The following is a 25,809-nucleotide window of genomic DNA, read 5'->3' on the forward strand; positions in this document are numbered from 1 at the left end:
GTCCGGATCTTAAATAGCAGATATCGAAGTAAGCTCACCAAAATGCACAAGGGAACTTTTGAGAGGAAAAGGATATTTTTCTAACATGGTTGCAAATACTAGTTCCCCAACTGCCTCAAGACCTACACCCCATAAAAGCAACGGACAGAAGAATGTAACGGGGCACAAATGGGTTCAGGTTTTCATGAATGCACAAAACCAATGGAAAAACCTGTGGGTGCCCTGTTAGGCCTTCTCATATAAACTGAACACAATAATAAATACACATATATCATTGATATGGTCATAAGAACTATATACATAAATAAGCCTCTTTTCCTCATCTACATAAAGAGAAAAAAATTGATCAATATGCATGGAATAATCACATGCAATTCAAGAAAGAAGTAAACAAGTTTAGAAGGCAATCTTATGAACGAAATCCTAGAGATCAACGTACTCTTGCAGTCTGATCACTCGATTCAGTGAAATAACTTGCAGATGCAATAGCAATCCTTTACATGGCGTAAAATCTGCAGAACAATTACAGGTTACCAATGGTATGGAAGAACTAATACTCAAGGATTACCAGTAAGTTGCTTCAGGAAGTTGTAGCTTACCTTGTCTTCCGTGGAAGAATGAGACAAGCTAATAAAAACATGGGTGTCCTGAAAGCAAAAAGATCAGAGAACATACAAACTATATCATCGACTTGTAGGTATAGGACAAGGTCAAGGATCACTTTCTTTCTACAATAACAAAATAAAGCTGTTGAAAGATGTTTGCAGCATACCTCATATCAAAACTGAAGACTCCATAGAAGATTGATTCGATGTCCATACTTCAAATCCAACCATATTCTAAAAAAAAGTTATATTTCTTGTCAGATTAAAAGAATAACATCTAACATGGTATGATATGCTAACAGGAAAAGACCCAAAAATTACAATTCTGCCAAATCATACTTACTATTGCAAGAAAGCTTACATTTTTTTTAAATAAAAAGACTTTTTGGCACATCCGCACTTCTAAGACCTGGAAGCCAAAGAAAAAGAAACTCATTACATTCATCTGTGCCCAGATAATAAGTCATAAGTAATTCATTGTAGTGGAGATTTACTGATGATCCAAACACACACACAGGAAATGGTCAGTACAGAAACAAAAGCTCAAGTTTCTCACTAGGCAAATGTAACCCTAAAAAAATAAATAGGTTTTGTCAGTATCTGTAAACTGGCATTGTCTATTTCTTCATGTGCAACATCCATTTTCGGCTCCAGCACTCATAAACTCCTATATGCTTGACGATTTCTGTTGAAAGATATCTGCAGTAAGTCTGCATTTCTTGTATCATATATTTAAAAGGACTGGTATAAGTCCAGTTCCAAAAGAAGGCAGCCCATGATGCTGACAAACATTAGATTATACCTGCAATCTTATAAAGCAAATCCTTCCAATTGTACTTCTGAACAAGGAGTCCAATTTTTAACCAGACTGGTCTGGGAGGAGGCTGCCCTATTACGGGCAGTCAGATCCACTCCTTTTTTTTATTAAAACAGCTGTTTTTTCTATTAAATGACCTGTTGCCTACGGCTCACGATTCGCGAGCATTCCTCTTTGTCCATCGCTAAACCATCTCCATCGCCTGCCGCTGTACACCTGCCTCATCTGTGGTGCATCCCCTCACTGCCTCCTTCCTCTTACTCCCCCTCCCACCCTCTCCACCAACATAAGGATGCAGTGGTACGTTCCAGCATCCCGTATATTGGTATGTCAAAACAAACCGGACCACTACCAGCCCTCACTGCCACCAGCCGTATGCTTAAACAAGTTACCGATCAACAAGCTTCCTCAAACTTCCTCACTATGACACCCTTTTCATCAACCAAAATATTCAGTCACCAGAATAGCCATTGCAGCATAATTTGCATGCTGACTATTGCAGTAGACAATTATTCCATATAACAAAAGGAAAAAGGACATCATACTAGTCCAGTTTGAAGCAACGGCAAACCAGATTAAATATTTTTCTTATTCACTAGAAGAAAAATGTTAATTGATAAACAAAAAATCATGTGCAAAAATCTTAAAAGTTAAAAATGTCATTTCATCATTCATTTTTATAATTATGTTTTTTTAATTGGTGTATTAATGAACACTTAAGGATACTACAATAAAAAGGAAACTCAGATTTCTGTTCTGTTATAACCAATGATAGTTTCTAAAAAAAAATTAGTATATTAAATTTTAAAGAACCTGCTTCAACTCCAATGAACACATCCAGACAAGAATAAGCAAGACAGAGTATGACCTCTTAGCATGCTTCACAATCTAAAAAAAGTGAATTGCAAGACGGAAGTCCATGTTACCGTTAAGCAAAACACTTTCAGTAAATTATCCCTAAACAAAGGCCAAAAATGCAAACAGATACGACATAAGCGAGAATCACAAATATCAAAAGGATTGTTGAATACGCACCCCTAGTCTTACCCCCTCATGGCTTGACCAAGCTAACCCTCATTCACCTTTCCACTGAACTAATTCACTAAGAGGTACCCGAATTTTGGCCACCTGTTCTTCTGCTTCAGTGTCATTAACAATTCCACGACATCTCGAGAAGCCACAATAACAAGCAAGTCGTTCGTCAATTGAGAAAAATCTGACATGAAAATAGAAAAATGTAAAGATCTCGTATAATAAAAGGAAATATTGGACACAATCTCGTATAATAAAAGGAAATATTGGACACAAGGATTGACTTATACCTGTAGTCATATGTCAATTCCTCCCATTGTTCAATGTCGCGTTTTGCAAATATTATAATATGTTCATCACCATTAACACTTATGACCCTCGAATAACAATTGGGCTGCAATCAATAAAAAGTTTTAATGCTTTTTTGATTGATATCAGGATAATGAAGTTGTGCCATCCCCAATCTTGTCAAAACTAATTGTTATCTATTCAAAGGTCCAGTTTATCCTTGCCAAAACTAATGTTATCTATTCCAGTTTATCTTGTACAATCAACAAACTGCAGTGCTATCCCAAAACTTGCTGTTATCTTGTACAATTAAAGTTCAAGGTGAAATCACTTACTTCACAGGAGTGGTTGATCAAATGAGCTATGCTTCCTGCCCTTGTAGCATCGATTACACGCTCATCATCTATCCTAAACATATAAGTCCCAGCACCCTGCAAGCATAGGTTATAATCTGCTATTCAGGACACTGTAAACAAACTAATAACTCACTTTATTGAACTTATCTAAAAGAAAAAACAGAAGCAGATGAACTAAATTTTAAATGTTATCTTATAGATGTGAAAACATGGCAAGAGAAGGAAAGAAAGAAAGAAAGCACAGCAATACATATATAGATTTTATGGTTAAGTGATACGACCTTGAACCATGCTGATTTTATATAAGAAAAATTAGGACAGTTAAATGCAATCATGCATCAAGACTGCAAAGCAAGATGATCTGATAATTTCCTACAACAACATGAAGAGCTCGAGTCAAAGTAACTATGGAGCAAATTACAGATAGTGACAAAGTTGTGGATATAGCCAAAAAATAATAACTAGCACAAGCAAAATTTCAAGGCAGTTAAACAATACCTAGGAGTGAAGTCCTCTTGCATAACGAGGACTCAGATAAGCCACCTAGTTGATGAGATGTCCCTTTCTTATTTATGAAAGAGACTTCTTTGCATTTCAGTAAAAACTAAGCCTTAACAACCAATTCCCAAGGGTGTGAATCCTCATCTTCTTACCTACTTGCTAATCCAGCTTCCACTCTCCATTAACTACTCTGCCTCACCCTCCATTCCAATACTACACATACCACAAGCAGGAAAGCAACATCCTATATTGGACACCCCAGCTATCCTTCCATTGCAATGGAAGCCATTCCTCTTATTTTGGAAGGGAGTAAATTCTCAGTGTTTCTACTCTTTAGTCCGCTCCCTTCTTAGTTCAGACCCATCCCCTGATCTATGCCCAACATCTCCAGTGCAGCTTTTTCCAATACAGAACCATCAAACAATCAGGACAGCTAATCTTAAAATTCCATTTCCTAAACAAGGGATCTGATTCAGGCAAAAAGAGATTCTAGAAAGAGTCAGAAGTGTCAAAAATGATACCAGGGCAAGAACCTTAACACCTTATTCAGATATGTCAAAGCCATTTATCATCCTAGATCAAGTGATGTATCATCCTAGATCAAGTCATGGCATGTTAACAGGCCAAAAGTAGGGCTGACAGAGCATGTCCATGATAAACGTTGCTATTGACATTATGTTACATGACTATGCCCCTCAAATGGCAATGTATATGCTTAGTATTACTATATGAGCCCGATGTGTGGGAGTATTGAAGCAATAGCAAATTATGTTGATTTTCCACATTTCCTAAGCCATTCCATTTGAAAATTCTGCTATCTTTCACTTTAAAGATAAAAAGGCCATTGGCACTCTCAATTTACACCTTGTCAATCACAAATAAAATTAATCCAAATAGACACTGCACATGCATGGACTTACTCATAGTGCCCATATACCATTGGCAGAGCCAAATCAGTAATACCGACACTTTCCACTAGTAACCCTCATTGTCGAAAGCCAAATCAGTAATCGGATTTAACCAAATGGCAACAATCCTTGCTTCCAATGTCACAAAAATCAAACAACATAAAACATGCTTAAAATGTGATTATTGCATCTCTCTTTTCAACATTTAAAAGGAAAAGTATGTATACATGAAAACACAAACTACTTGAAGGTTTCCTAGGGAAAAGACCAGAGGCAGAAAAGGATAGAATGTTAAAGCTTGGTTATCTAGAAAAGAAAAAAGCTGATAGGGCCGTGCTAGACTATAGTAGTCGTATCATTCTAAATTTCTAATTTGTTAGAAAATTCTTGTTTTTTGCAAAGTTGAAGCTTCAGTCTGGAGAACAATTGAAACCAAACAGCCATATCATTAGTTGCATGTGTCAACACTAATCAAAAGAGTGAAATAGCGAATAGAAGGGATTGTACAGCATCAAGACACATACACAGCAGGAATTGTATCATTAGTAAGAAGTTAAAACAAGAATTCAGTTAGAAATTCGTTTGCACAGGGCTTCCACCAATGCAGAGTGTGGAGTGTCAACATATAGTAGTACTTCTGTAAGTAGAGAAGTTGTGTCTACGATGCAAACTCTTATCACCCAAATCACAAAAGAAGGAACCTGACCATGACAATCAAGGTCACCCTCTAGTTCAATTATCAAATCATATCATTCAATATTGGACAGACTGTACCCATATAGATGCATGATATAAGGTCAGTTGCCAACACAATAAACATATATACAGTCATGCACCATATCAGATTAATGGACCATACTGGTCCAACTCTGGAATGGTAGAGTAAAGAATGACATCTCATTATCTGAACTTTAATATCAATCCAATGAAGTGTTTGTCTCGATCAATGTAGTGTATGGTCCTCTTCTATTGACAATTTTTAGGCAACTCTTCAATTCATTATTTTTAATCACTTCAATTCTTAAGCTTCCCATTGCATTGCAGCTAAATTAATAGATATAAAAACAAAACATACTCAAATTCCATTATATCACTACATGTGGAAATAATGCTTCAATCTATATAAACAACAATGGAAAGCAGGTTTACCACTAGCGAATTATAGATTCGCCGCTCCCTTATATCTGCTATTGTGGGCCTAACAAGTTCACCTATGTACTCGATTACCTGCATCAAAACAACACTTCTCGGTATTATATTAGTAATCCAACAGGAACAAAAGAATATTCATAGAACCTTTAATGCTCACCATGTCTCCAGCCTTGTGCGCAAGCTTGGCAAAAACACCAAACCCATGAATTTTTGACTTTCCTATCATAAAAAATGTTCCAGTATGTTGGAAAGATTCACAAAAGAACATGGTGTACTACAAGTATACCATATGGGAGGAAGGGTACAAAGTACAATAAATTAAATCAGATTCACTATATCAGCACAATATATGAGAAAGAGCTCATAGAGGATCCAAGGGTACAAAGTACAATTCAGGATCCAAGTACAAGTCAAAGAGCTCATAGAGGCCAAAGACCAAGATATAAGGATAATAATTTTTCCTTATTTTCTCCTTCAGCAGAAATTTGGACATGTGAGGAGAAAAAAAAAATTAACTTTCCATTTCATAGTAACAAATGGGTGATGAGGTTTCTTGCAAAGAATATTAAGCATGAAATTAGATTTAGTTCCTCTACATTAATTTCTTGAAGGATCAAAAAAAGTAAAAAAAATAGTAAATGTCAGTGTAAGTTTCATGTTTTAGCATTGATGACTTGCATAACGACTTTTGGTGTCAAATAAAGTCAAAAAATCTGTAAGCAGTGGATGCATACATCTCATCTTATTCTGATGTTGGTTCTTTATTGCAGATAACAGTCAAATACCACAAACATAAATACCTTAATATGCTGCATCTCCAAAAAAAAAAAAAAAACAGACATAAGAAGCTACACAAGGAATATACACCATAATCTAATAATATTGTTACAAGTAACAGAAAGAGAGATTAACATAAAGGAACACACAGACATGCCATCGACAATATCACTGTAAAAAGTCTGTTGAAATGTATAACTTACCAAAAGCAAGCCTCCTTCTGAATGTTGCTTTCATGTTTCTGTACTTCTCAGCCATAGAACAGACACTTACATGCTTCTCAAACTGAGAAGCACCCAGCTTAAGATCATCTAATGTGCATTGAGCTTGTGCAGATATATTTCCAGATAAACCACAGGCACTTCCATTTTGACGAAAACCAGTGACCAGATATGGCTTGTTCTCTACAAATAGGCGTTTTTGAGATGCAGCACCAAGAATCTGAGGCTGTTTCTGACCTCTTCTCCCAGAGAAATTATACGGCTCTATTTGATAAAAAGAATTTAAGAGACCACCACTCAAAAGACAATTTACAACAATCATACATGTAGACCAATGAGAATATAGAAGAAGATGAGAAAGGAGAAGCAATATTTTCTTTGTAAACTATTATTATAAATGAAATGATACTAAAAAATGTTAAATAAATAAGTCTTAGATGGATCAAGCTTATGTCCCTACCACTCCTAGCACAACCAGATGGATTAGATGCAGGAACATAACTTGAACCAAGCTGAGTGGGCAATCTTAAGCTGTCATCTGCAGGTGGTCGTTCATTTGATGGCTGCCTATGCTTCTTGCAGAAGGAGAGTAAGCGAATACACTGATCATCATCCTCATCGAGTGACATGAGGTGAATTTTGTCCTCATCTTCAAGCTATGTGTCCGTAAAAACAAACATAGCAAGAATACGTTAAACAGCACAATTCAGTAAACAGAACACAAACAGCAGTGAAATTGACAAGGGATCTCAGGAAAATGATCCCATATGCAGAGATGTGTTTAATAATAGAAGTACCTCAACACAAAGACCTGCAGCGCGTGCACAGAGAGGATGATATGCCACTCGGCAGGTATTATGAGAGCACTGTTAAAAGACAAACTTGTTAAGATCCATTACAGTGCTTGTCTATTAAACTTAATGCAGTACCACATGTTGAATTGATTGATATTGACTTATATAGAAAATATGTTAAAATGAAATTGAATCATACATAATTTAAATAAAAATTTATAGATAAGAACCTGGATGCAGGCCCCATAAGATACGCCACAAATGCTGCACAAAAGTTTCCACCGATCCTGGGATGTCATTTCACAGTAGGATTAATATATGTTTATGAATGTCAATCAGGAACACACATTCAGGTGCAAACATTCCTTGGCACATTCACATCAACAATATGACCATAATTACAAAAGAAAACCAGAAAGAATTACTAAAGGTATCCATTGGAAAATAAAGGGAACACCTTATTAATTCTGCTTATTCCATCAATAGGCTCCATTCGCTTCACATCAACAAGACATGTCTCTGAGGATGATTCAGATAAGTTAAAGGCAAAATGAACTTTGCTATTAAAACTCAAAGACAATGGTATGGAGCTTTTTACGAACCAGGTATCCACATGGCACAAGTCAAATGAGCCCAGCGCCCATCTGTTGTAGGTTTGATAGCACCACCTAAAACAATTACAGCTTGTAAAATCAATGTATCCAAAATGTCCAGAAACTGTAAGGTAAATATACAAATTAAAATACCAATAACAGGACAGAGACAGCATCTTGGAGGGAACTTTGGTGCCCCGGGCCGGCATAGATTGCAGAGCCAAAGCACTCCATCCAAAGGTTCCAGTTCACCATAGCATTTAGCATGCACCTGGAAAAATGTATAAGTTTGAGAAAACCAGGGAAGGAACTTCTAGACAATCTGTAGCGGCACCATGTATAATACTCTTAATAATGTACCATGATGCGGCATTTGTCACACTGCAAGAATAGATTGTCCTCGTACTCCTGCAGAGGTCAGCCAATTTACATTTGAGCTAGTATGACGAAAGTGGAACCATATAGAGAGGCCTAACTTCAGTTGATGTTAAGAAAAACAAAAGCATTTAATAATGATAAAAGGAAGAATCACAACAAATATTTTTCAAAAGAAAGTAACCTAAAGAAAAAACCATAATAACATCAAAAAAATGATTTACCTCATCCATGTCACAAACACCACATCTATCAAGATCCTTCCAGTCAACTCGAACAGCTCTGTAACCCATGGGCATATCCCCATAGCTGTCAAAGTACTTTGAGCACACTCTAGAATTTGGAAGTTCCTAACAATTTATAAAAATGTTGTGAAAACATAGTAACATAAGGAGTATTCATCTTTACTTAAATGTGTATATATTGCTAGATCATGACTTTATCATAGGTACCACAAGTCCAATTGAAGGAAAGCAATGCCATAAAGAAAATGTAAAATTTCAAGATATATAAAATAACAAACAAGATGTAAATAAAAAAAGAAATAAGAACGTGGTTGCACTCCATGGTTGTTCGGTTCTCTCAATATTGCATTATTTGCTGCAACGCAAGTGTGTTCAGTTGCTTGCATATTGTCTTAATGTATGCACCTAACTATGTAACATAAACCAAAATAATGAATTTGACGATTCAAGTCATGCCTCATTTTAATGGATGACTAATTCAACCATATAAATAATAAAGCTTTAGCAAAGTGCTGATCTTAGGTCTAGCAAGCTGTACAATACTGATTCAGCATTTATTTGTGCCTCTTTGATGGCCCAAAGTGCTGATCTTAGGCCTAGGCCCCAGACTGATAGGACGATGCCTACACACAGAAGGTTTTCTTTCTAGAAAAAGAAAGATAGCTAAGAGAATAGCCTTTCCATCTTACCTGTTACAAGCTTCAAACCAATGCAGCAAGCAAGGTATATCCTAAAAAGAGCCTAGCTGAAGAAGCAAGTTGTTAAACAGCAAGGAAACTCAGTTCCATTGAAAAAAGTGACAATAGAAAATACACCATAAGACATGTGAACACAATCTAGGAAATCTCAATCTAAAATATAGAAAAAAAAAATACATAGAGATTTGCAATAAAGAGAGCACTTGCATTCATTAGGAACAAAGTTAACAAACTTAAATTTGGATCGCCGCATAGGACTGAGATGCATAGCACACCTGCAACTGTGAACTAAATAAAACCAAAGAATATTGTATCTGCTATTGATGCCCATGCTAAGTTATATTCAACACCATGATATGATTTCAAAAGATATTGATAGGAATAAAATGGGCATCAAGAGAAAAATAATTGTAATTCATTAGAAGTAAATATTTAACAAACCTGAATTAGCTGGGCTATGTGAGGATTGGAAAATCCAAACATGTATGAGCCAGATTTCTGAAGACCACTTCCTTCCACTTCGGTCTGAGTATCATCCCATTGCTTATTCCTTATTCTGCTGTAGATTTCCTTCCAACAAGCATTTGGAGTTGATCCATCGATCTGTAATTCAGAAGAGATTCAAGAATAATGGAGCCAACAAACTTCTGACATGGTGTTTCAGCATCTAATGTATACTCTAAAAATGCCTCACTAGTATGCATAAAAAATAAGTCAACATTTATAAGTAATAAAAGTTAAGTTTATTGATGTATCCCTTTTGATAATAAGTTCACAGTCTGCAAATTTACTATCTGCACCCTAGCACTGTTTCACATGTAATGGAAAAATATGTCAATGCTTCCATATGTTGCCTGGATAGACTAGGAAAGAAATTAAGATAGCCGAGCAAAATGGATTCTCGAACCTGCTCCCCATCATCTGTTGTTACTCTAAACAAAGGCCGAACTTTTACTTTGGGATTTCTCAGAACTTCCATCCTATACGACATCACTGAACATGGATCTGCAACAAGAATATGCAACTCTTTTAGATGTCAAGTTCAAGCAAGTGGATAGCCTCAAAGTTGTGAAAAACGAATTGCTGAAACCAGGCAATATTCAGCAACTGAACACAACATGTTACCTTCCAATGATGTGAACTTTCTAAAAGCAGTATATCCTTCAGGCCAGATGTGTTTCTTGTTATGGAAATAGTCTGAATCACATACTATTTTTCCTGAAAAGTAATTGCAACACAGATTGTAATGTAGGTGGTACATTTCACAAAGCATAGTGCCTGATGCTTTTTCCAGTTCATCAAACAAATAAGGTGATATTATGCACGTTCCTGAAGTGTCACATAAAATAATCTGAAGTGCAGAACATTTCAAGGATGAGTACCTAAGCTAGTTACACGAAGATTTCCTATTTCAATTGGTGAGGTGCTAGCCAGTTCAACAGCATTTATTATGTAGCCTGTTGAGAGATCATCATCAGATTTTGTTCCTTCATCCTCTCCAGAAGCAGATTTAATATCATCTGCCTCAATTCTTTTTTGTAGATGCAGCATGCTCTTTGGAAGCTGCTGCTCAATCAAGTACCTGCAAAGAATATGAGATTAATTATTTTACAAATCACAAAAAGTGTTAGTTCCAAATGTATGATGCAACTACAGAACAAATTCCTCTGCATCCACATATAAGCAAAGAATTAAAAGAGCAACAAAGGGCTAAACGAACGTAAACAAATAGTCAATAATTGGTTGTGTCCACTTTCACATTAATTGTCATATGTTCCGGCTATCTTCAGAATGAAACCACTTATGACATTCAAATTTTGATTGGCAAAAAATATGAGATTAATTATTTAATGACAATTAACCTAAGCAATTTTATACAAAGAAAATATGACTAAATTCAGCTTGGATCCTTTTTGCCTTCTAATCATCTGTTTTCCAAACCACCATCTATGTTGACTTTAATAGATGAAAGGGCATTGAATCATCAATCCTTGGACCAAATAATTATTTCCAACCACTTTTCTTAATGTAAAGTCATGGTATTGAATCACAGGTCTTGGCACTTTGAACAACATTGGATGCAAGAATAAGACATACAGCCATATACTATCTGTCTGATAAAAGAGATAAATTTTTGACACCTTACGCCATCTGTTTCTGATAAACACTAGTGCAGCTCTGAGTAACATATATACTTTTGTAACAATTTAATAAAGCTCAGTTCTTAAAGATAACTTACGTTTTGTAGCATCAGTTTAGTTGGATCATGTTTTCCAACTACCACTAAAACAAAAGAAAACAGGCAGAGAGAAGATGTGCATAAGCTATTCACAAGATATTTAGACTCTGACAAACATGTAAAACTGTATCAGCCCCCCCCCAAAAAAGTTATCAGACCCCGGAAGAAACATGTACAACAAACTAGTGCAACATGGTACGATTGAATAGCAGACACATGCCATATAAACCTAATGCAGAGTGCAGACTACCAATCCATATATGCATTAATTAAGAGCAACAGGTAGTCATCTGCAGCTGGTAAATATAAGTCCATGTGTGATGAGTACATACATTTTTGCTTCATCTAAGCTTCGATAGAAACGTGCCTGCTTGCACTTAAGATGCAGTGAGGAAAGCAGGCCGTTGAGAAATGGGATAGCCTGTTTCAACTTAATCCTGTAAACAAATCAGAAAAGGTAACTTTTAAATTACTAGGTGTGAAACTTCATAATAATAATGTCATGTGGTCATGAGATATTTGCTGATAGAAGCAGAACTTTTCGATAGCAAACCCAATTTGCACCAACATCTTGAGGTTTCAATAACCGGCACTTAAGTTACGAGCATAATATGATACATCTCTAGAAAATGGATCGAACCTTGCAAAATCATGTGTCCCAAAAAACTGTACGAGAATTGATTGATTTATTCGAGTGGGCTTCAGATCTCCACGTGGACCAAAATTTGATTCACTTACAACAACTGCTGGCCACATAGCATGCCCTGTCAGTCGAATGCCTATTGTTAGATCTGTAGAACTTCTACAGTAGAAGATTGTGCAAGCTGGCAAAACAGGGCACAAAAAAGCAAGATAGTGCACAGCACAATTAAGTCATGCAACCAAAAAATTACTATACCAATAAGATACCCTTTACCAAATTCATTTAAGTTATCCTATACTCTTCCTGTCCACTGGCATTGCCATCTCGGCCATCAACTTCTTTTAAGATATCCTATACGAAGTTACTTAAGTTATTATGATTATGTTCTGAACAGCATCAATCAAGAAAAATGAAATGTCTGCTCACCCGTGAGATTATGTGTACATTCTCATTCACACTTGCCCACTCATAAAATGCCGCAGATCAAGTCTTTGTAGCTAATAAGCATTAAGAACATTTTGAAGTTTCAAGTAATGACTAAATTCACAGTAGTTCAAGCTTCCAAGAAACAGCACTCCCATAATAAAAAGCAGCATCCACCAAGCAACACAGGCATCAATGGAACTAATGAAGAGACATATTACGGGAATGCTGTTTCTTGGAAGCAACACAGGCAGCCATGGAATTTCTCACACATGTTCATGAGAGTTTTGATCAGTCCCATTCCATACACCTGGAGCTAGAAAGCAGTTCTAAGAGTCATCTATGCAATCATTTTCATAAGATCCTTGAAGAAACAAACAATGGTGTCTCTGGATTATATGCCAAAATGTAAATTGATCCAGCATTTCTTAATATAATACACCACCAAAGCCTTGGTAGCACTGAAAACTGCAGCTATTGAATCATTGAGAAAAGGTTAAAAATCAGCATTACAATGACAATAGATAGAGAATAGGACACAAACTCCAACATTCAGGATGGATAAGGTTTTCTTGTCATGGTGGTAAAAACACACAAAAAAAAAGGCTATAGGCAACCAACTACAGGAATAAGAATCTTCCTTATGTGACAGTCTTGTTGCATACTGATAAGGACAGCAAACTTATCAGATCAAAGAAATAGATATCATTTTACAGTGACAATAATACTCATTGAAATTATTTTAAGATTATATAGGAAAGTCATCTTTACAGATTGTTGGTTATTATTTAATTATATATATATATAACTTACATCCAAATGATTGCGTAACGATGGACTAGATGATACTACTAATTGATGCAGCAAGAATATTTACATATTGAGTGAAATATAAAATGGCTGAACATTAGACCTAAAAGTAAATGCTTGTGAATTAAAAGATACCTGTAAGTTTTGCCCATACAAGTTCACCAGGTTCAAGATCTTGGCAATCATGAAAACTAAGAGCCAAAGCTAGCAATTCATTGTAATTGGGCCCTTTCTTCTCTAGGTTTGGAACACCACATTTCAAATGTAAATGTTCCAGATCTTCACAAGATAAGTGAAATTTTATCCTTTCGCTCGAGAGAATTAAATGCTCAATCTCACCGTCCTCATATTCGACCTGCAGAAGAGTTGAGTTTGTTCAAACAAGTGGAGCATAAAAAGGTATGATGTAGAAAATTGTTCCAAAAGAAAAACCAATATTGGTCATGGTTGCAACACCTTGAGCAACTCAAGGTCTGGGTTATATATAGAATGCAAGAATAAAAGGTTATGCTTGCCAAACTTTTGATTGTGGTAACAAACAACATCAGAATTCATGATTTCACGCAAGCAAACACCACACGCGACACTGCATAGTTCTCCAAATGCTTGTAAAAGATGAAGATTTCAGAGATATGATGATTATTTCAGAGATATCATATTTCAGAAGAAGTTAGAAGATGCAGATATTGTACTGGAAAATTTATCATAGCAATACATACTCTATGTTGGGTGGTGAGTGGATTATACTCGGTAACAGAACCCTTGTACCAGTCATCATCCATAGGCCAGAAAACCTGCAAAAACCAAGTCGTCAATTTGGATTCCAATACAAATAATTAGTTATCTAATGTATGTCACCGGAAACAACTTGCCTTGCACACCAAGCCAATTAGTACCTGCGGGTCTGCACCTTTGAATTCCAACCTATAAGCACACACAGAAATAAATATCCATTACCATTGCTCACAAATCCAAAGACCAATGAAACCTCTCCCTAAAACACGTTCCAAGAATTGATTTAATCTACCCAAGCGATGGATATACTCACTCAACCCATCTCTTCACTTTGCCCACGGCAGAAGAATCCTTTTGAGCACCACGAACATTCTTCTTTGGCTCGGCAGAATTAGCCCTCTTACACCCTTCGCCTGCTCTCGAACGAGGTGCAGCGTTTCCGTTCAAAGAACCGGAGCCAGATCCCAATCGAAGCAACTCATACTTCATGATTCGCCTCTTCTTCGCAATCTGCCCATCCCCAAGCGAATCGACCACACCATTAGACCTCCCTCGATCACTTCCCTCCTCCGACCGCTCGGAGCACGACTCGACCCGCCGTTTAGGGGAACCAACGCAGGGCTTCTTGATCCTCCGCTGGTAGACCAAGATCGGCTGCCTGGCACTGCTCTTGCACATTCCCGCGGGGTCAAGGCCGAAGAGCTCATTCCGGCCGCCGCCGTCCTCTTCTCCGCCCCCCAGGTCGCCATTCTCGACGATCTTCCGGGCCTTCACCTTCTTGGAGACGATGCTGGACGATCCGCTAGGGTTGACGGAGGAGGCAGAGGAGGAGTAGACATGGCCGAGAGGGAGATAGCGTACCGGGTGGTCCACGTCCTCCTCCTCGTGGACGAATTCCTCGAGGGCGAGCGCCATCAGCAATCGGAAGCAAGAATCCCAGAACTAGGGTTTGGGGATCGCTAGGGTTTCCAATGATGGCGGGGGTTTCTTTTCCCCCCCTTCCGCCCCAAAAAATCGCCGTTTCCCGCCGCGACTGTGATTTGGGTACAAATGCGTTTCTTTGTTTTTTTGAGTCCCGCTGGTATTTATAGGCGATGCAGCTGTTGCCTTCTCCTCTCTGCTGTCTTCACAACCTTCAAAATTAATCTAAATACTTTAAATAAAAATTATAACCCGATCAGATACCTTCACTAAACTCAATAATAATAATATTATTATTCATGTTAATGCATCGGATTCCACATGAAAAATACTAAACCGAGTGACCCCAGAAGTCCTCGTATCGCACTCTTATATTATGAGCTTGTTAAGTGGAGTTGTGGATGAGTTCTGATTTCTATTCTACGCTGTGCCGAAGAAGCGGCAGAGAAAATGTGGATGTGTTTGTGCCAGATTTGTACGCTGCTTTGCAACATGTGAACATTGATGGAGTTATGGGTTGGAGGGTGTTGTTGAACTGTGAAAGTATATGACTGGGGCACATTCTGCTTGGAACATGAGTTGCTAAAATGTTTGAATGGAACCATGGAAGGAGATTAGCAGGCACAAACTTTTATCTAGAAGAAAGGATCAAATCTTCTGCATAGGGTTTGATGACTTCTTTGAGTCATTAATCATTCTTTATAAGACATTTACTTCCAATTATATAAGTGTTTGTTTGGAGAGCCATCGGTATTACAGATCGTCAAGTATCACTGTTCATCTAAAATAATAAAAAAAGGGGCTAAAATGGACAAGATGTCTTAACGAAGGACCTATAAAGATCAATATACGTAGTCTTATTCCAACAGGAAGATTAATTATTTTCATGACTTGAATGTCGATCGTTTGGATATGAGTTACGGTAAATATTTCAAAGTAAACTATAGTGAGTATACGAGAGTTTCTTGTATCGATGTTTTTTATTGTTTGATGTGTATACTTTTGTTTTAGTAAGTATAATTTTTTTTATTAACAAAAAGATACTAGAATAGAGTCTTTTACCATCATGATCCGGCATCAATTCATATATTTTAGAATATGAGGATTTGATACGGGTGCATCAGATCAATTGGTCCTAGATTCATCGTAATCAAGTTTGTATGTTGAGTTTTCTTCTTTCCTTTTCATCAATTTAATATAATTTTAAATATCTTGAGGATATATGAATGATAAGTGAAATTTTTTTTGGTATTATTTATTTTATATGTTAACCAATAGATCATATTCCTGAGAGGGGTTGATTAGGACACAGGCACGAGTATCTTTATGGCATAATTAGTAATTTACTTCATTGTTGAATCTTAATTGATCAATGTGGAGTGTTTTGAATGCTTATTATTATTTTATTTTTTGAATAAATATGTTTTTGTTTGTTTTTAACATAAATTAAGATACATAGTATGTAGGGAACAAATATATGTTTGGTAATATAAATATATAGTGAAAGTTTTTTAGCACTTTCCTCGCACTTCTTTGTCTCAAAGGAGTCGATTTCTTTACAGAGATAATAGTTTAGTCTTGTAATTAGTAGACTCATCCAAATAGATATTTTGTTGACCAATTTGATAATGTGAGGATGTATTCTCAGCTTTCTCAGATTCATTATTACTGACTCAAGCCATGCGACCAACATATCTAAGTGTCGGAAACATTTTGCGAATAGTTTTTAGCCAAGAATCGAGAAAGAGTAAGACATATGACCAATATATCCAAATGCTAGAAATATTTTAAGAGTAGTTTTTAGCCTAAAACCAAGAAAGAGTAACACAATGGATTTGAGGCACAATATATTAACCACATTAATGAGTTTAGTATTAATGTCTTTACAAATCAAAACTCATTTTAACTCAGATCAACCCAAGTAAAAAAAAAAAATCAACCGTATAATAAAAATGAATTGTCTGATTAATTTGAATTTTGGCTGACTTTAGTCAACTAAACTTGATTGTTTTAACTGGGATCAGTTTCAGGAATAAAAAAGCAGGTGTAACTATGAGTTATACTTAGCAGTTAGCACATGTCTGGAAGCCAGTGGTTTTATGTGCTTCAGCTCAGTCCCAATATACATTTGCATTAAAGGATAGAGTGAATGCAAAAAGACAATTGTTTTTTACTACAATACCCAAAAAAGAATGATATATTCAAGTACTTCAAGTCTTAAGCAGGAGTATAAAAGGTATACATATTACAAAACTGGAAAAAATATGATGCTCTAATACTCACAAAATTTGACCAAATGCTAAACAAAATACTCATAAATTATTTTGTTGAGAGGATCATTGAAGTGTCAGATCCTATTATTCTCATTCTGAGAGTTATTATTTGACTTTAACTCCATCCATGAAGCAGCTCTAGTAATGATTAATCCCTTCTCAGGGCTGCATTAGGTGATGTCAGATGAACAAGTGCATGTAAACTAATATTACATATCCATCTTGATATGAACACTACACTTCTTTACCTCAATCTTGATTGTTGTCGATAATCCATACCCTCGACTTGGCTAAAAATTTTCTGGGCATTTGCTCAAAAAGTCTCTAATTGCCTTCCATGATCTGGAATCCCTATTTAAGCTGAAAGAATTATTCCTTGATCAGATTTTGATTCTGTATGTCCTGTCATCTTTAACATACTACTACCCTCTCAATGGTTTTTCCAATATCACAGAGGAGGTTAATTTATTTTTACTTGGATCATCAATTCCAACTATCCATGCATTCATTCATCCAGGTTTTCCAAAATTGCATTTGACTAGGCATGGATGTTTCAGAAAATTGAGATTGTAGCACCAGGAATTCTCCAATGTGCTAACCTTGGATTATACACTTATTTGTAACAGATATCGGCATCCACAGCAGAATCTTGTTCTAATTTAGCTAGCACTATGTTAGACATCACAAATTCATTTGATATAGAAAAATATTCCATGGAAGGAACATAGTTCAATGGATGCTTTTATGAAAATGATCCACCCAAAATTTGAATTTCTGGTCCTTATTTTCATGCTTCATTTGCTCGCGAACTCTTGATACAGAGTAATATCATGCATAAACAAATAAGTAGGTACAAAAAAAACAGAGGGAAGTGCATGTATATAGAAAATGAGATCATAATAATTATCTGAACGATATATTCTAGGAGCTAAAATATAATAATGCTGAACCCTCAAAAATGCAAAAAGAAAAGCCAAAATGATCCATGTATTCTCACTTGATGAAGAATATTGAGTATAATTCAAAACCTTAGAATCATGGCTGTGAAGGTGATGTATCAGACAATTATTCTGTCTTGCAAATCTAATTTTATGGGCAATGTTAGGGAACATGCATGTCTGTCTGATGGATGAAAAAGAAACAATAAGTTCAGTGAGACTATATCTTAAATTTATAAGCCTTTCTTTGATTAGATAATTCTAGAGCTCCATTTCATAAAACCTCTATATAGGATGTTTAACATCTTCGACTAAAACAGTTGCTTATGTTATGTTAATAGCAGCTATAACCAAAAGGTTTTTGACAGGTTATCTGAAGCTTACCCATATGTCATGTTATAATACATATTGATCATATCAAATTGAGCTGACAGAAAACCTCAGATCCAAACATATATTTCTGATCTTTTAGTTTTTGTGATATATCCGAAGCTTACCCGTATGCTATGTTATAATGCATATTGAAAATTTCCTGAAATCCAAATCAAGTAATCTCTGATATTTTAGTCACAGAAAATGGATGCTTGTTGAATCAGTTGTACCATCTCTGAAATCCATAATGAACCATATATGGAGGAGGATTACTTGAACAATGGACTCCCAGATATATAGTAAATGCATACCAAGAGAAATATTTCCTTCTATTATCTAGTGGATTTTTTTTGTGTTTTATCATAATATAAGTGCACCATTTGAATACAAACAATAATTTTGACTTCTCTTTCTATTATGTTTTATGTATCAAACAAAACAAAATGGAAAGAAAGTTGAATATTGTGCTTTACCCGATATTCGACTTCAAATGTCAAAAATGAGAAAATCAACTTAAGGAGTAGTTCACCAAGGAATTGTTTGCAATCAGACCATCTGTTTCATGCTCAGTATCATAGAGTGATCCAGACATCAGTACCAGCTGGAATTCACTTTGCAGCTTCTTTGGCATCTGACCTCTTTTTTAGTAATCCAACAATCTCCTCTAATGGTCACAGTAGGTGCAACAAAATTGAGAAAATATACATCAATATCAGTCAGTAATCAGTTTGAAGCTTATTTGTCATATGAATCCTTCTTAGTAATGCACCATTTTATTTCCTCTCATGTTTCTCCCAACTATTAGAACAAGAGCACTTAGTAGGCATAAATCAGCAAACCTTAATCCCAGGAGTTGCTTACATATTTAGATCATTTCTTGAGCTACAGCAATAAAGACTTGCATTTTGCACTCTCTTTTTGTGTTTCCATGTAAAAGGAAACTACATGAACACAAGCTCTCTCTTGTCGAGGCCAAGGCATAGAACAAGTTCAGAAAGAAGAAAGGGTTTGTGATCCTAACTTTGGCTGTGTGTGGCCAATTTGCTCAGATGAGAATTCATGTGCTGATATCAAAAGTAGAACCAGTTTTCCATCCTTCCTGTGCTAAGATTCCTCCCCAGCGGATTCTATCCCTAGGAGCCGCAGAGCAGCTTGCTGAACATTCTTAAGAAAGTTTAAATAGGCTGAGTTTTCATTTGATTGTCACAAATGTGAAGGAATTGCATAGCCCACAAATTTAAGACTTATCTATCATCATGCTATTGTTTTCTCCTCTGCAATGGGGGCTTTACAATTTAGCACACAAACATGCAATCAAAGGAGCAACAGTGGGAGATCGCCAAAGACACCAAGAAGCACCATTCAGAACTTTGTAATGTGGAGACAAAAACATTACAGAGAGCTGGTATGGGATGTACAACAGAGTTTATGGTCTGTAGCTCAAGGGGAGACTATTTTGTTCTGGGACTGCACAAGAGCTTTTAGCAACAGAAGCACGTCACTGGTTTCGTCGATGTAATACTTGGCACTGCTTGGCTTTTGACCAACTGTGCAGGCAAAGACCTCAGGAGCTGTGGTCGAAGATTCTTTTTTCGTGGCGTTGTTGATGCTCTGGAACATGTCTTCATCAGATCGGTCATTGCCAACACAGATGATAAGTTCTGGTGGCTTTCCATTGGCTACCAGTTGTCCGAGAATTTTATCGACTGCCCTCCCTTTACCCACTCCCTGAATTATCAATTGCCATATATAAGGCACCAAGGTTTCATAGAAAATAAATGAAGCTTAGGCTGAGGCATCAAATCCAGCGCAGCATTCACTACCATTGAGCTCAGTTCATAGAAAAGATTAGGGAAATCTTTGGGGAGTAGCAGAAGACAAACCTGAGGTATAACCTCAACAATATAGTGGCCCCTTCGAACAACAACTGGATCATTGGCAAGCAAACTCTCGAGATGACTAGATAGCTCTTTGGCTTGACAGGAGCCAAACCCAAAATCAGCATCCTGATAATTCCACACCAGTGCACTTTCCTTTGATTCTATAAAGGAACCATCTGTTGCCTCGGTGTATGATTTCATCACCCGCTCAACAGTATTTCTCCACTCAAAGCTCACACCGAAAGGTGGAGAAGATTCCCAATCGGAGTCTACGTTCCATCTATCTTGAAAGAAGCAAAACATTTTGCAACCATTGTTAGAAATTATAAAACAATCAAACAAGATCTATCAGAAGTTACAAATCGACAAACCTGATGAAATAGCCATGCTCAGCAGCGATTCCTAGGTTTGTACAAGAACAAAACCACTCACCAAGAGCAGTCCTCTCTCTTCCACTGACGATGAAAACTGTATTTTGGGGATCAGTGCAAAGGTCATTAAGAATGGAAATGAGTCTCGTTGAGGGGATTTTACATGCAGAACCTGCAGGCATTATGGTTCCATCGTAATCCAAAAATATTGCTCTGCGATTGGTTCTTTTGTATGAAGAGACAAGTTCATCTACAGATAGCTTTCTGAAATCTGGAGAAAGAGAAACAACTCTGAAGTTTAAACCAATACCAAGGCGGTAGTATTTCTGATTGCAATTGCCTTGACAAGCTCTTTCTAGTTCCTGCAGAAAGCTCTGAACCCAATAAGCTACATGATGAGAGATAACATATCGATAATGTTTTTCGTGATGCAACTGCCTCACATTTTCAGACAGCTCACTTGCATGATATAAGGCATCAGCAACATCCTGAAGACTCCAAGGGTTGACTTTTATAGCTCCACTCAGGGATGGAGAACAGCCGATGAATTCAGAGACGATCAGTGTGCTTGTGCATCGCACCATATTAATGCCTCGATGTCTATCTATCTCCTCCGTCCCTTGTCTACAAACTACATACTCATATGGTACTAAGTTCATACCATCCCTGACAGCATTTACAATGCAACAATCCGCCATCACGTAATATGCGATCTTCATGTGATAGGGAATAGAATAATCCATAAAGACCACAGGTTCATAACCTGGACTACCGTAGACACTGTTTATTCTTTCGACAATTGAGATAACCTCATTTCTTGTTTCCATCACATTTTTTCCCACTGTTCTTGGAGGATTAGCAATTTGAATCAGGACCATCTTACCTCTAAGATTTTCATTCCTCTGCAACATAAATTCAAACGCTAAAAGCTTCAAACTCATACCCTTGAAGATGTCCATGTCATCAATACCAAGAAATAATGTCTTCCCTTTAAATCTTTGTTTAATCTCTTGAACCTTGGCAATTGTGGTTGGACATTTTAGAAGTTTCTCAAGCCGGCCAACATGAACACCAACTGGAGCAATCTTAATGCTCACAATACGGCCGAAATACTCAATTCCTATGTACCCATGCTTAAATTTGTAATCTAGGCCTAGCAGCCTGCTGCAACAAGAAAGGAAGTGGCGTGCATAATCAAATGTCTGAAAACCAATTACATCAGCATTCAGTAACCCCTTAAGCAGTTGATCTCTAACAGGAAGAGTCTTATAGATTTCTGAGGATGGGAATGGGCTATGAAGGAAAAAACCAAGCTTGACTTGACTCAGCCGCTTCCTTAGGAGAATTGGTAGAAGCATGAGGTGGTAATCATGAATCCAAATATAGTCCTCATCTGAATTCATTGCCTCCATGGCTTTATCAGCGAATATCCTGTTGGCAGAAATGTAGGCTCCGAAAAGAGATTTATCAAAGAGCTCACCTTGTGCCGCACTGATGGGCAGCATGTAATGAAAAAGTGGCCAAAGATGTCTTTTACAGAAGCCATGGTAGAAGCTTCTTTGGAGATGAGGAGCTAGAAAAGTCGGTATGCACTTAAACTCCTCTAAGAGCTCTTGTGAAACCTCTTCTTGCTCTTCTGCATCTACATCAACCTTCAGACTACCTACATAGACGACCTCAATTTCAGGGGAAAACCCATCTTTCATCTGCAATAGTAAAGAATCTTCATCCCACTCAAAGCACCATTTTCCAGTTGTTTTATCCCGAGCGGTATGCAGCGGAAGGAAATTTGCGACCACAACTTGCCTTTTCAGGAATATTGACATCGGACTAGCTAAATCTTCATCACCTACTGTCACTCCATGAGAGCCAGAAACTATATTGGTAACCTTCATGATTGGAGAAAGTGCTCCACGGAGAACCTGTCACACCAACAAAATCAGAATAGGAAGGCATGCTCATATTTGCAAAATATTTTAATTCTCAGCAGCTGGTAACTAAATATGGTAACTTACACAAAGTTCAGTGTTTAGAACCTTTGCATCAGTTTCTAAGCCCTCTTCCTGCTCTTATCCAATCTACAAAATGTCATGGTGCAGTAATCCTCTTCCTTTCACCTGCATGATACAAGTAGATTTTTCTATCAAATGATGTGATATCTGCTCGAATCACATTACACACCAAACTGAGTTGACAGTTTGCAATAGCATATTCTTCGATTAAACAATGCGACATGTGACTGAGAAATTCAAAGGCACACTAGATCACCCTAAGTAGTTAATAACTCATAAAGTTTAAAAATATGGCCTTTCACATAAGTTGGAAAAGAAAAAATGACCTCCTGAGTTAAATGATAAGCAGCAAGAATTAAATGTCTTATCCTACAGCAAGCATTTCTAAGTGAATAAGATTTTAATGTGCTGCAAGTCCTCCTGAGTTTCTTCTTTCAGGTAGGAACCATTCCAATGATGAACATTCACTGAGCAACTATTAGACCCTAAATTAATCAATGAAACAGGATGAACATGATGGATGTTGAATGAAACACCATAAATCTATGGTTCAAGTCATGAAATTTGCATCATACACCCACCAATCAGCTCTGTAAAAGAGAAAGTGCTGCAGAATTCCCCCCTAATGTTCATCATGATAACAAGACATCATAACATCAATAGATGTACCGACTTGCACTACGGGCATACACATTTACTAGCTAATGCCAAACTAATAATATAAATGAATCTATCAAACCTCAAGCTTTAAATAACCACCATAGGCATTTACTAGTCAGTGACAAATTAACAGCATAGACAAATCTAGCAAACCTTTAGCATTACACTTTGTGCATGTACTCCTTAACGGCAAATTAGTAACATAACCTAAACCAGAAAAAACCTTAGACATTGAAAATCGCATGTGCACCCGGTAATGAGAAACCAATAACATGAATGAATTTAGTAAAATCTTAAACCTTGTGCACTTACTCACTAACGACGAACTAATGGCATGAACAATCTATCAAACCTTAAACATTAAAATTACGCATTTACTGCATAATGAGAAACTAATTATGTGAGCGAATCTAGCAGACATTGAACATCAAATCTTATGTAACGACAACAAGTCTAGAAAAACCTGATTGTTAATCCATGGATGAATAAACACAAAAAGTTACCATGCATAATCCAGGATGTATGCCAAGCTATCCACTATGCTCAAAGGGAACTGCTGCAAGTTTTCCCCTGTCAGGTCCTCACAGATTTTATAGCAGACACTCGTGGCAAAACTAGCAAGTAGTATCAATGGTCAATTTCTTAAAGGATATTAGATATTATCTAACATTTACCACCAGGCAGACATGACTCGGATCAGGTCTTATCCATATCTAGCGTATCTTAGAAAAGGTTCAGTGTTACATATGAAGCCTCAACTTCAATCCATATTCCATCAGTTTAAAGAAAATTGAAGTTCTACGTGACAACATACTTGAACTTTGATGTTAGTTCTCCAGTCATTCCACTTGTGTCATTAGGAAAATCTAAAAAAATTTCCCCTAAAAATCAAGAAAATCTCTGATTCCTGTCGAAACCGCAGCAGTCAAGAAAGATGTATCAAAGATTTCGTGGTTTCAGGAAGCTATCGCATCGCCCCCATCCAACAATTAATCCACCCCACCGAAATGTCTAAGCGCGAACAGAAGCAAAATGGCTAAACAAACTCTGATTGAATTCGGTGCAGAGCATTTCAGAGCGAAGATTCGGAGCAAATCTACTGAAAGATTTGGTCCCAAGTGCAAATCTCCAACCCAATCTCCGCCATCTGTGAATGCGGGAGCAAAGAGCAAAAGAGGACGTTGGAGAGCTCACCAAAGGTGCCACATTTCTGCACAGGAGTCTCTCCTCCTCCTCCCTCCTTTCACAGCTGGAGATAAAGAAGCAAACAAAAAGAGAGAGAGAGAGAGAGAGAGAGAAGAGTTCGGTTCTTACTTCGTTCGAGCTTACATTTTCCACCTCGATCGCCGTGTATTAGAACTCGAAACGCTTTTCGAGGGCTCCATTTCTTGACCCTCCAACTCGGACAAGATGTCGTACCCGCACACATCTCCTCCGACTCACTCGAACTCTTAAAATAAAAAAAAAATCAAAAAGAAAAGCCAAAAGAATAGGAAAATCTCATCATACAAATCCAGCGTGACTTATCCTTTCTAAAGTTGGGTGCTAATATGGAGACATGCGCAGTGAAATCCGGACCAAAAATGACCCATGGATTCGAGGCGAATCTAAAGCTGCTGTGGGTTTATTTACTCCCAGGTTTACGAGAGAAATAAAGAGCATTTACGGGGTCATAAAGGGAAAGAGAAGTCCACAGTGGCACGAGGCAGCGAGTAAGTGAGGACAGCTGGAAAACCGAGTCCGTTGTCCTTGTCTGAACGCGGCGACGCGGCGACGGACGCAGCTGGCTGACCACGCGACGCCAACTCGGTTTCCTATGCATTTTGCCCCCTCCATTTTGCTCTTTTCACATCGCTAAGCATCTCCTTTTTGCTTATACACCCTCCTCGTTTCTTCTATTTGCTATTATTATTATTATTATTATTATTATTATTATTATTATTATTATTATTATTATTATTATTATTATTATTATATCCACACCCCTTCATCTAATTTTTTAGCTTTCTTCTTTTTTGGTCACTAAACTGTGATTAAGAATATTATTATCAAAAGCATAAAATAGAAGCATTTAAGAAACACAACCAATAACCTGCATTACCTGTTTATATAATTATTTCATAAATGACAAAAAAAAAAGAAAAATATATATATATATCCTGCCGACAGA

The 25,809-nt window shown here is 37.0% G+C and overlaps 2 protein-coding genes across 6 annotated transcripts; both read right to left on the reverse strand.

Annotated features, from left to right (window-relative positions):
• Positions 1–245: 245 nt before the first annotated feature.
• LOC135657671 (histone-lysine N-methyltransferase TRX1-like) lies at positions 246–15,340 on the reverse strand. Of its 4 annotated transcripts, XM_065176022.1 has the most exons (29): positions 14,526–15,339; positions 14,350–14,401; positions 14,197–14,271; positions 13,613–13,832; positions 12,242–12,365; positions 11,934–12,038; positions 10,745–10,944; positions 10,488–10,580; positions 10,270–10,367; positions 9,804–9,965; positions 8,644–8,769; positions 8,405–8,452; positions 8,198–8,315; positions 8,054–8,119; positions 7,909–7,970; positions 7,682–7,738; positions 7,455–7,523; positions 7,118–7,313; positions 6,640–6,921; positions 5,817–5,878; positions 5,657–5,734; positions 3,078–3,173; positions 2,745–2,848; positions 2,458–2,638; positions 967–1,014; positions 773–839; positions 600–647; positions 440–512; positions 246–323 (listed from the first exon to the last, which is right to left on the reverse strand). In XM_065176022.1, exons 1-24 carry the CDS (start codon positions 15,125–15,127, stop codon positions 2,497–2,499), a joined length of 3,237 nt encoding a protein of 1,078 aa, XP_065032094.1. In that variant the 5' UTR covers positions 15,128–15,339; the 3' UTR covers positions 246–323; positions 440–512; positions 600–647; positions 773–839; positions 967–1,014; positions 2,458–2,496. The 4 variants fall into 4 exon arrangements, with proteins under 4 accessions (XP_065032094.1, XP_065032110.1, XP_065032078.1 ...); XM_065176038.1 differs by having other exon boundaries at positions 246–512; positions 2,470–2,638; positions 14,526–15,340; XM_065176006.1 differs by having other exon boundaries at positions 246–512.
• A 4,550-nt stretch (positions 15,341–19,890) lies between these two features.
• LOC135658095 (probable alpha,alpha-trehalose-phosphate synthase [UDP-forming] 9) lies at positions 19,891–25,262 on the reverse strand. Of its 2 annotated transcripts, none has more exons than XM_065176096.1 (5): positions 24,954–25,262; positions 22,983–23,084; positions 20,968–22,889; positions 20,600–20,876; positions 19,891–20,444 (listed from the first exon to the last, which is right to left on the reverse strand). In XM_065176096.1, the coding sequence occupies exons 3-5, from the start codon at positions 22,860–22,862 to the stop codon at positions 20,157–20,159; spliced, it is 2,460 nt and encodes an 819-aa protein (XP_065032168.1). In that variant the 5' UTR covers positions 22,863–22,889; positions 22,983–23,084; positions 24,954–25,262; the 3' UTR covers positions 19,891–20,156. The 2 variants fall into 2 exon arrangements, with proteins under 2 accessions (XP_065032168.1, XP_065032154.1); XM_065176082.1 differs by having other exon boundaries at positions 24,834–24,959.
• Between the last annotated feature and the right edge of the window lie 547 nt (positions 25,263–25,809).

The sequence above is a fragment of the Musa acuminata genome, chromosome BXJ1-1, assembly GCF_036884655.1.
Source record: "Musa acuminata AAA Group cultivar baxijiao chromosome BXJ1-1, Cavendish_Baxijiao_AAA, whole genome shotgun sequence".
In the NCBI taxonomy this organism is placed as follows: Eukaryota; Viridiplantae; Streptophyta; class Magnoliopsida; order Zingiberales; family Musaceae; genus Musa; species Musa acuminata.

Excerpts from the sequence above, each read along its gene's own strand:
- LOC135657671 (XM_065176038.1), bottom strand. The coding sequence starts at position 15,127 with ATGGCGCTCGCCCTCGAGGAATTCGTCCACGAGGAGGAGGACGTGGAC. Across the intron at positions 14,402-14,525 it reads AAAGTGAAGAGATGGGTTGA|GTTGGAATTCAAAGGTGCAG; the intron begins GTGAGTATATCC and ends GTGTGCTTATAG. Across the intron at positions 8,316-8,404 it reads GTGACAAATGCCGCATCATG|GTGCATGCTAAATGCTATGG; the intron begins GTACATTATTAA and ends ACATTTTTCCAG.
- LOC135658095 (XM_065176096.1), bottom strand. The coding sequence starts at position 22,862 with ATGAAGGTTACCAATATAGTTTCTGGCTCTCATGGAGTGACAGTAGGT. Across the intron at positions 20,877-20,967 it reads GAGCATGGCTATTTCATCAG|ATGGAACGTAGACTCCGATT; the intron begins GTTTGTCGATTT and ends CTTTCAAGATAG. Across the intron at positions 20,445-20,599 it reads TTGTTGAGGTTATACCTCAG|GGAGTGGGTAAAGGGAGGGC; the intron begins GTTTGTCTTCTG and ends TTGATAATTCAG.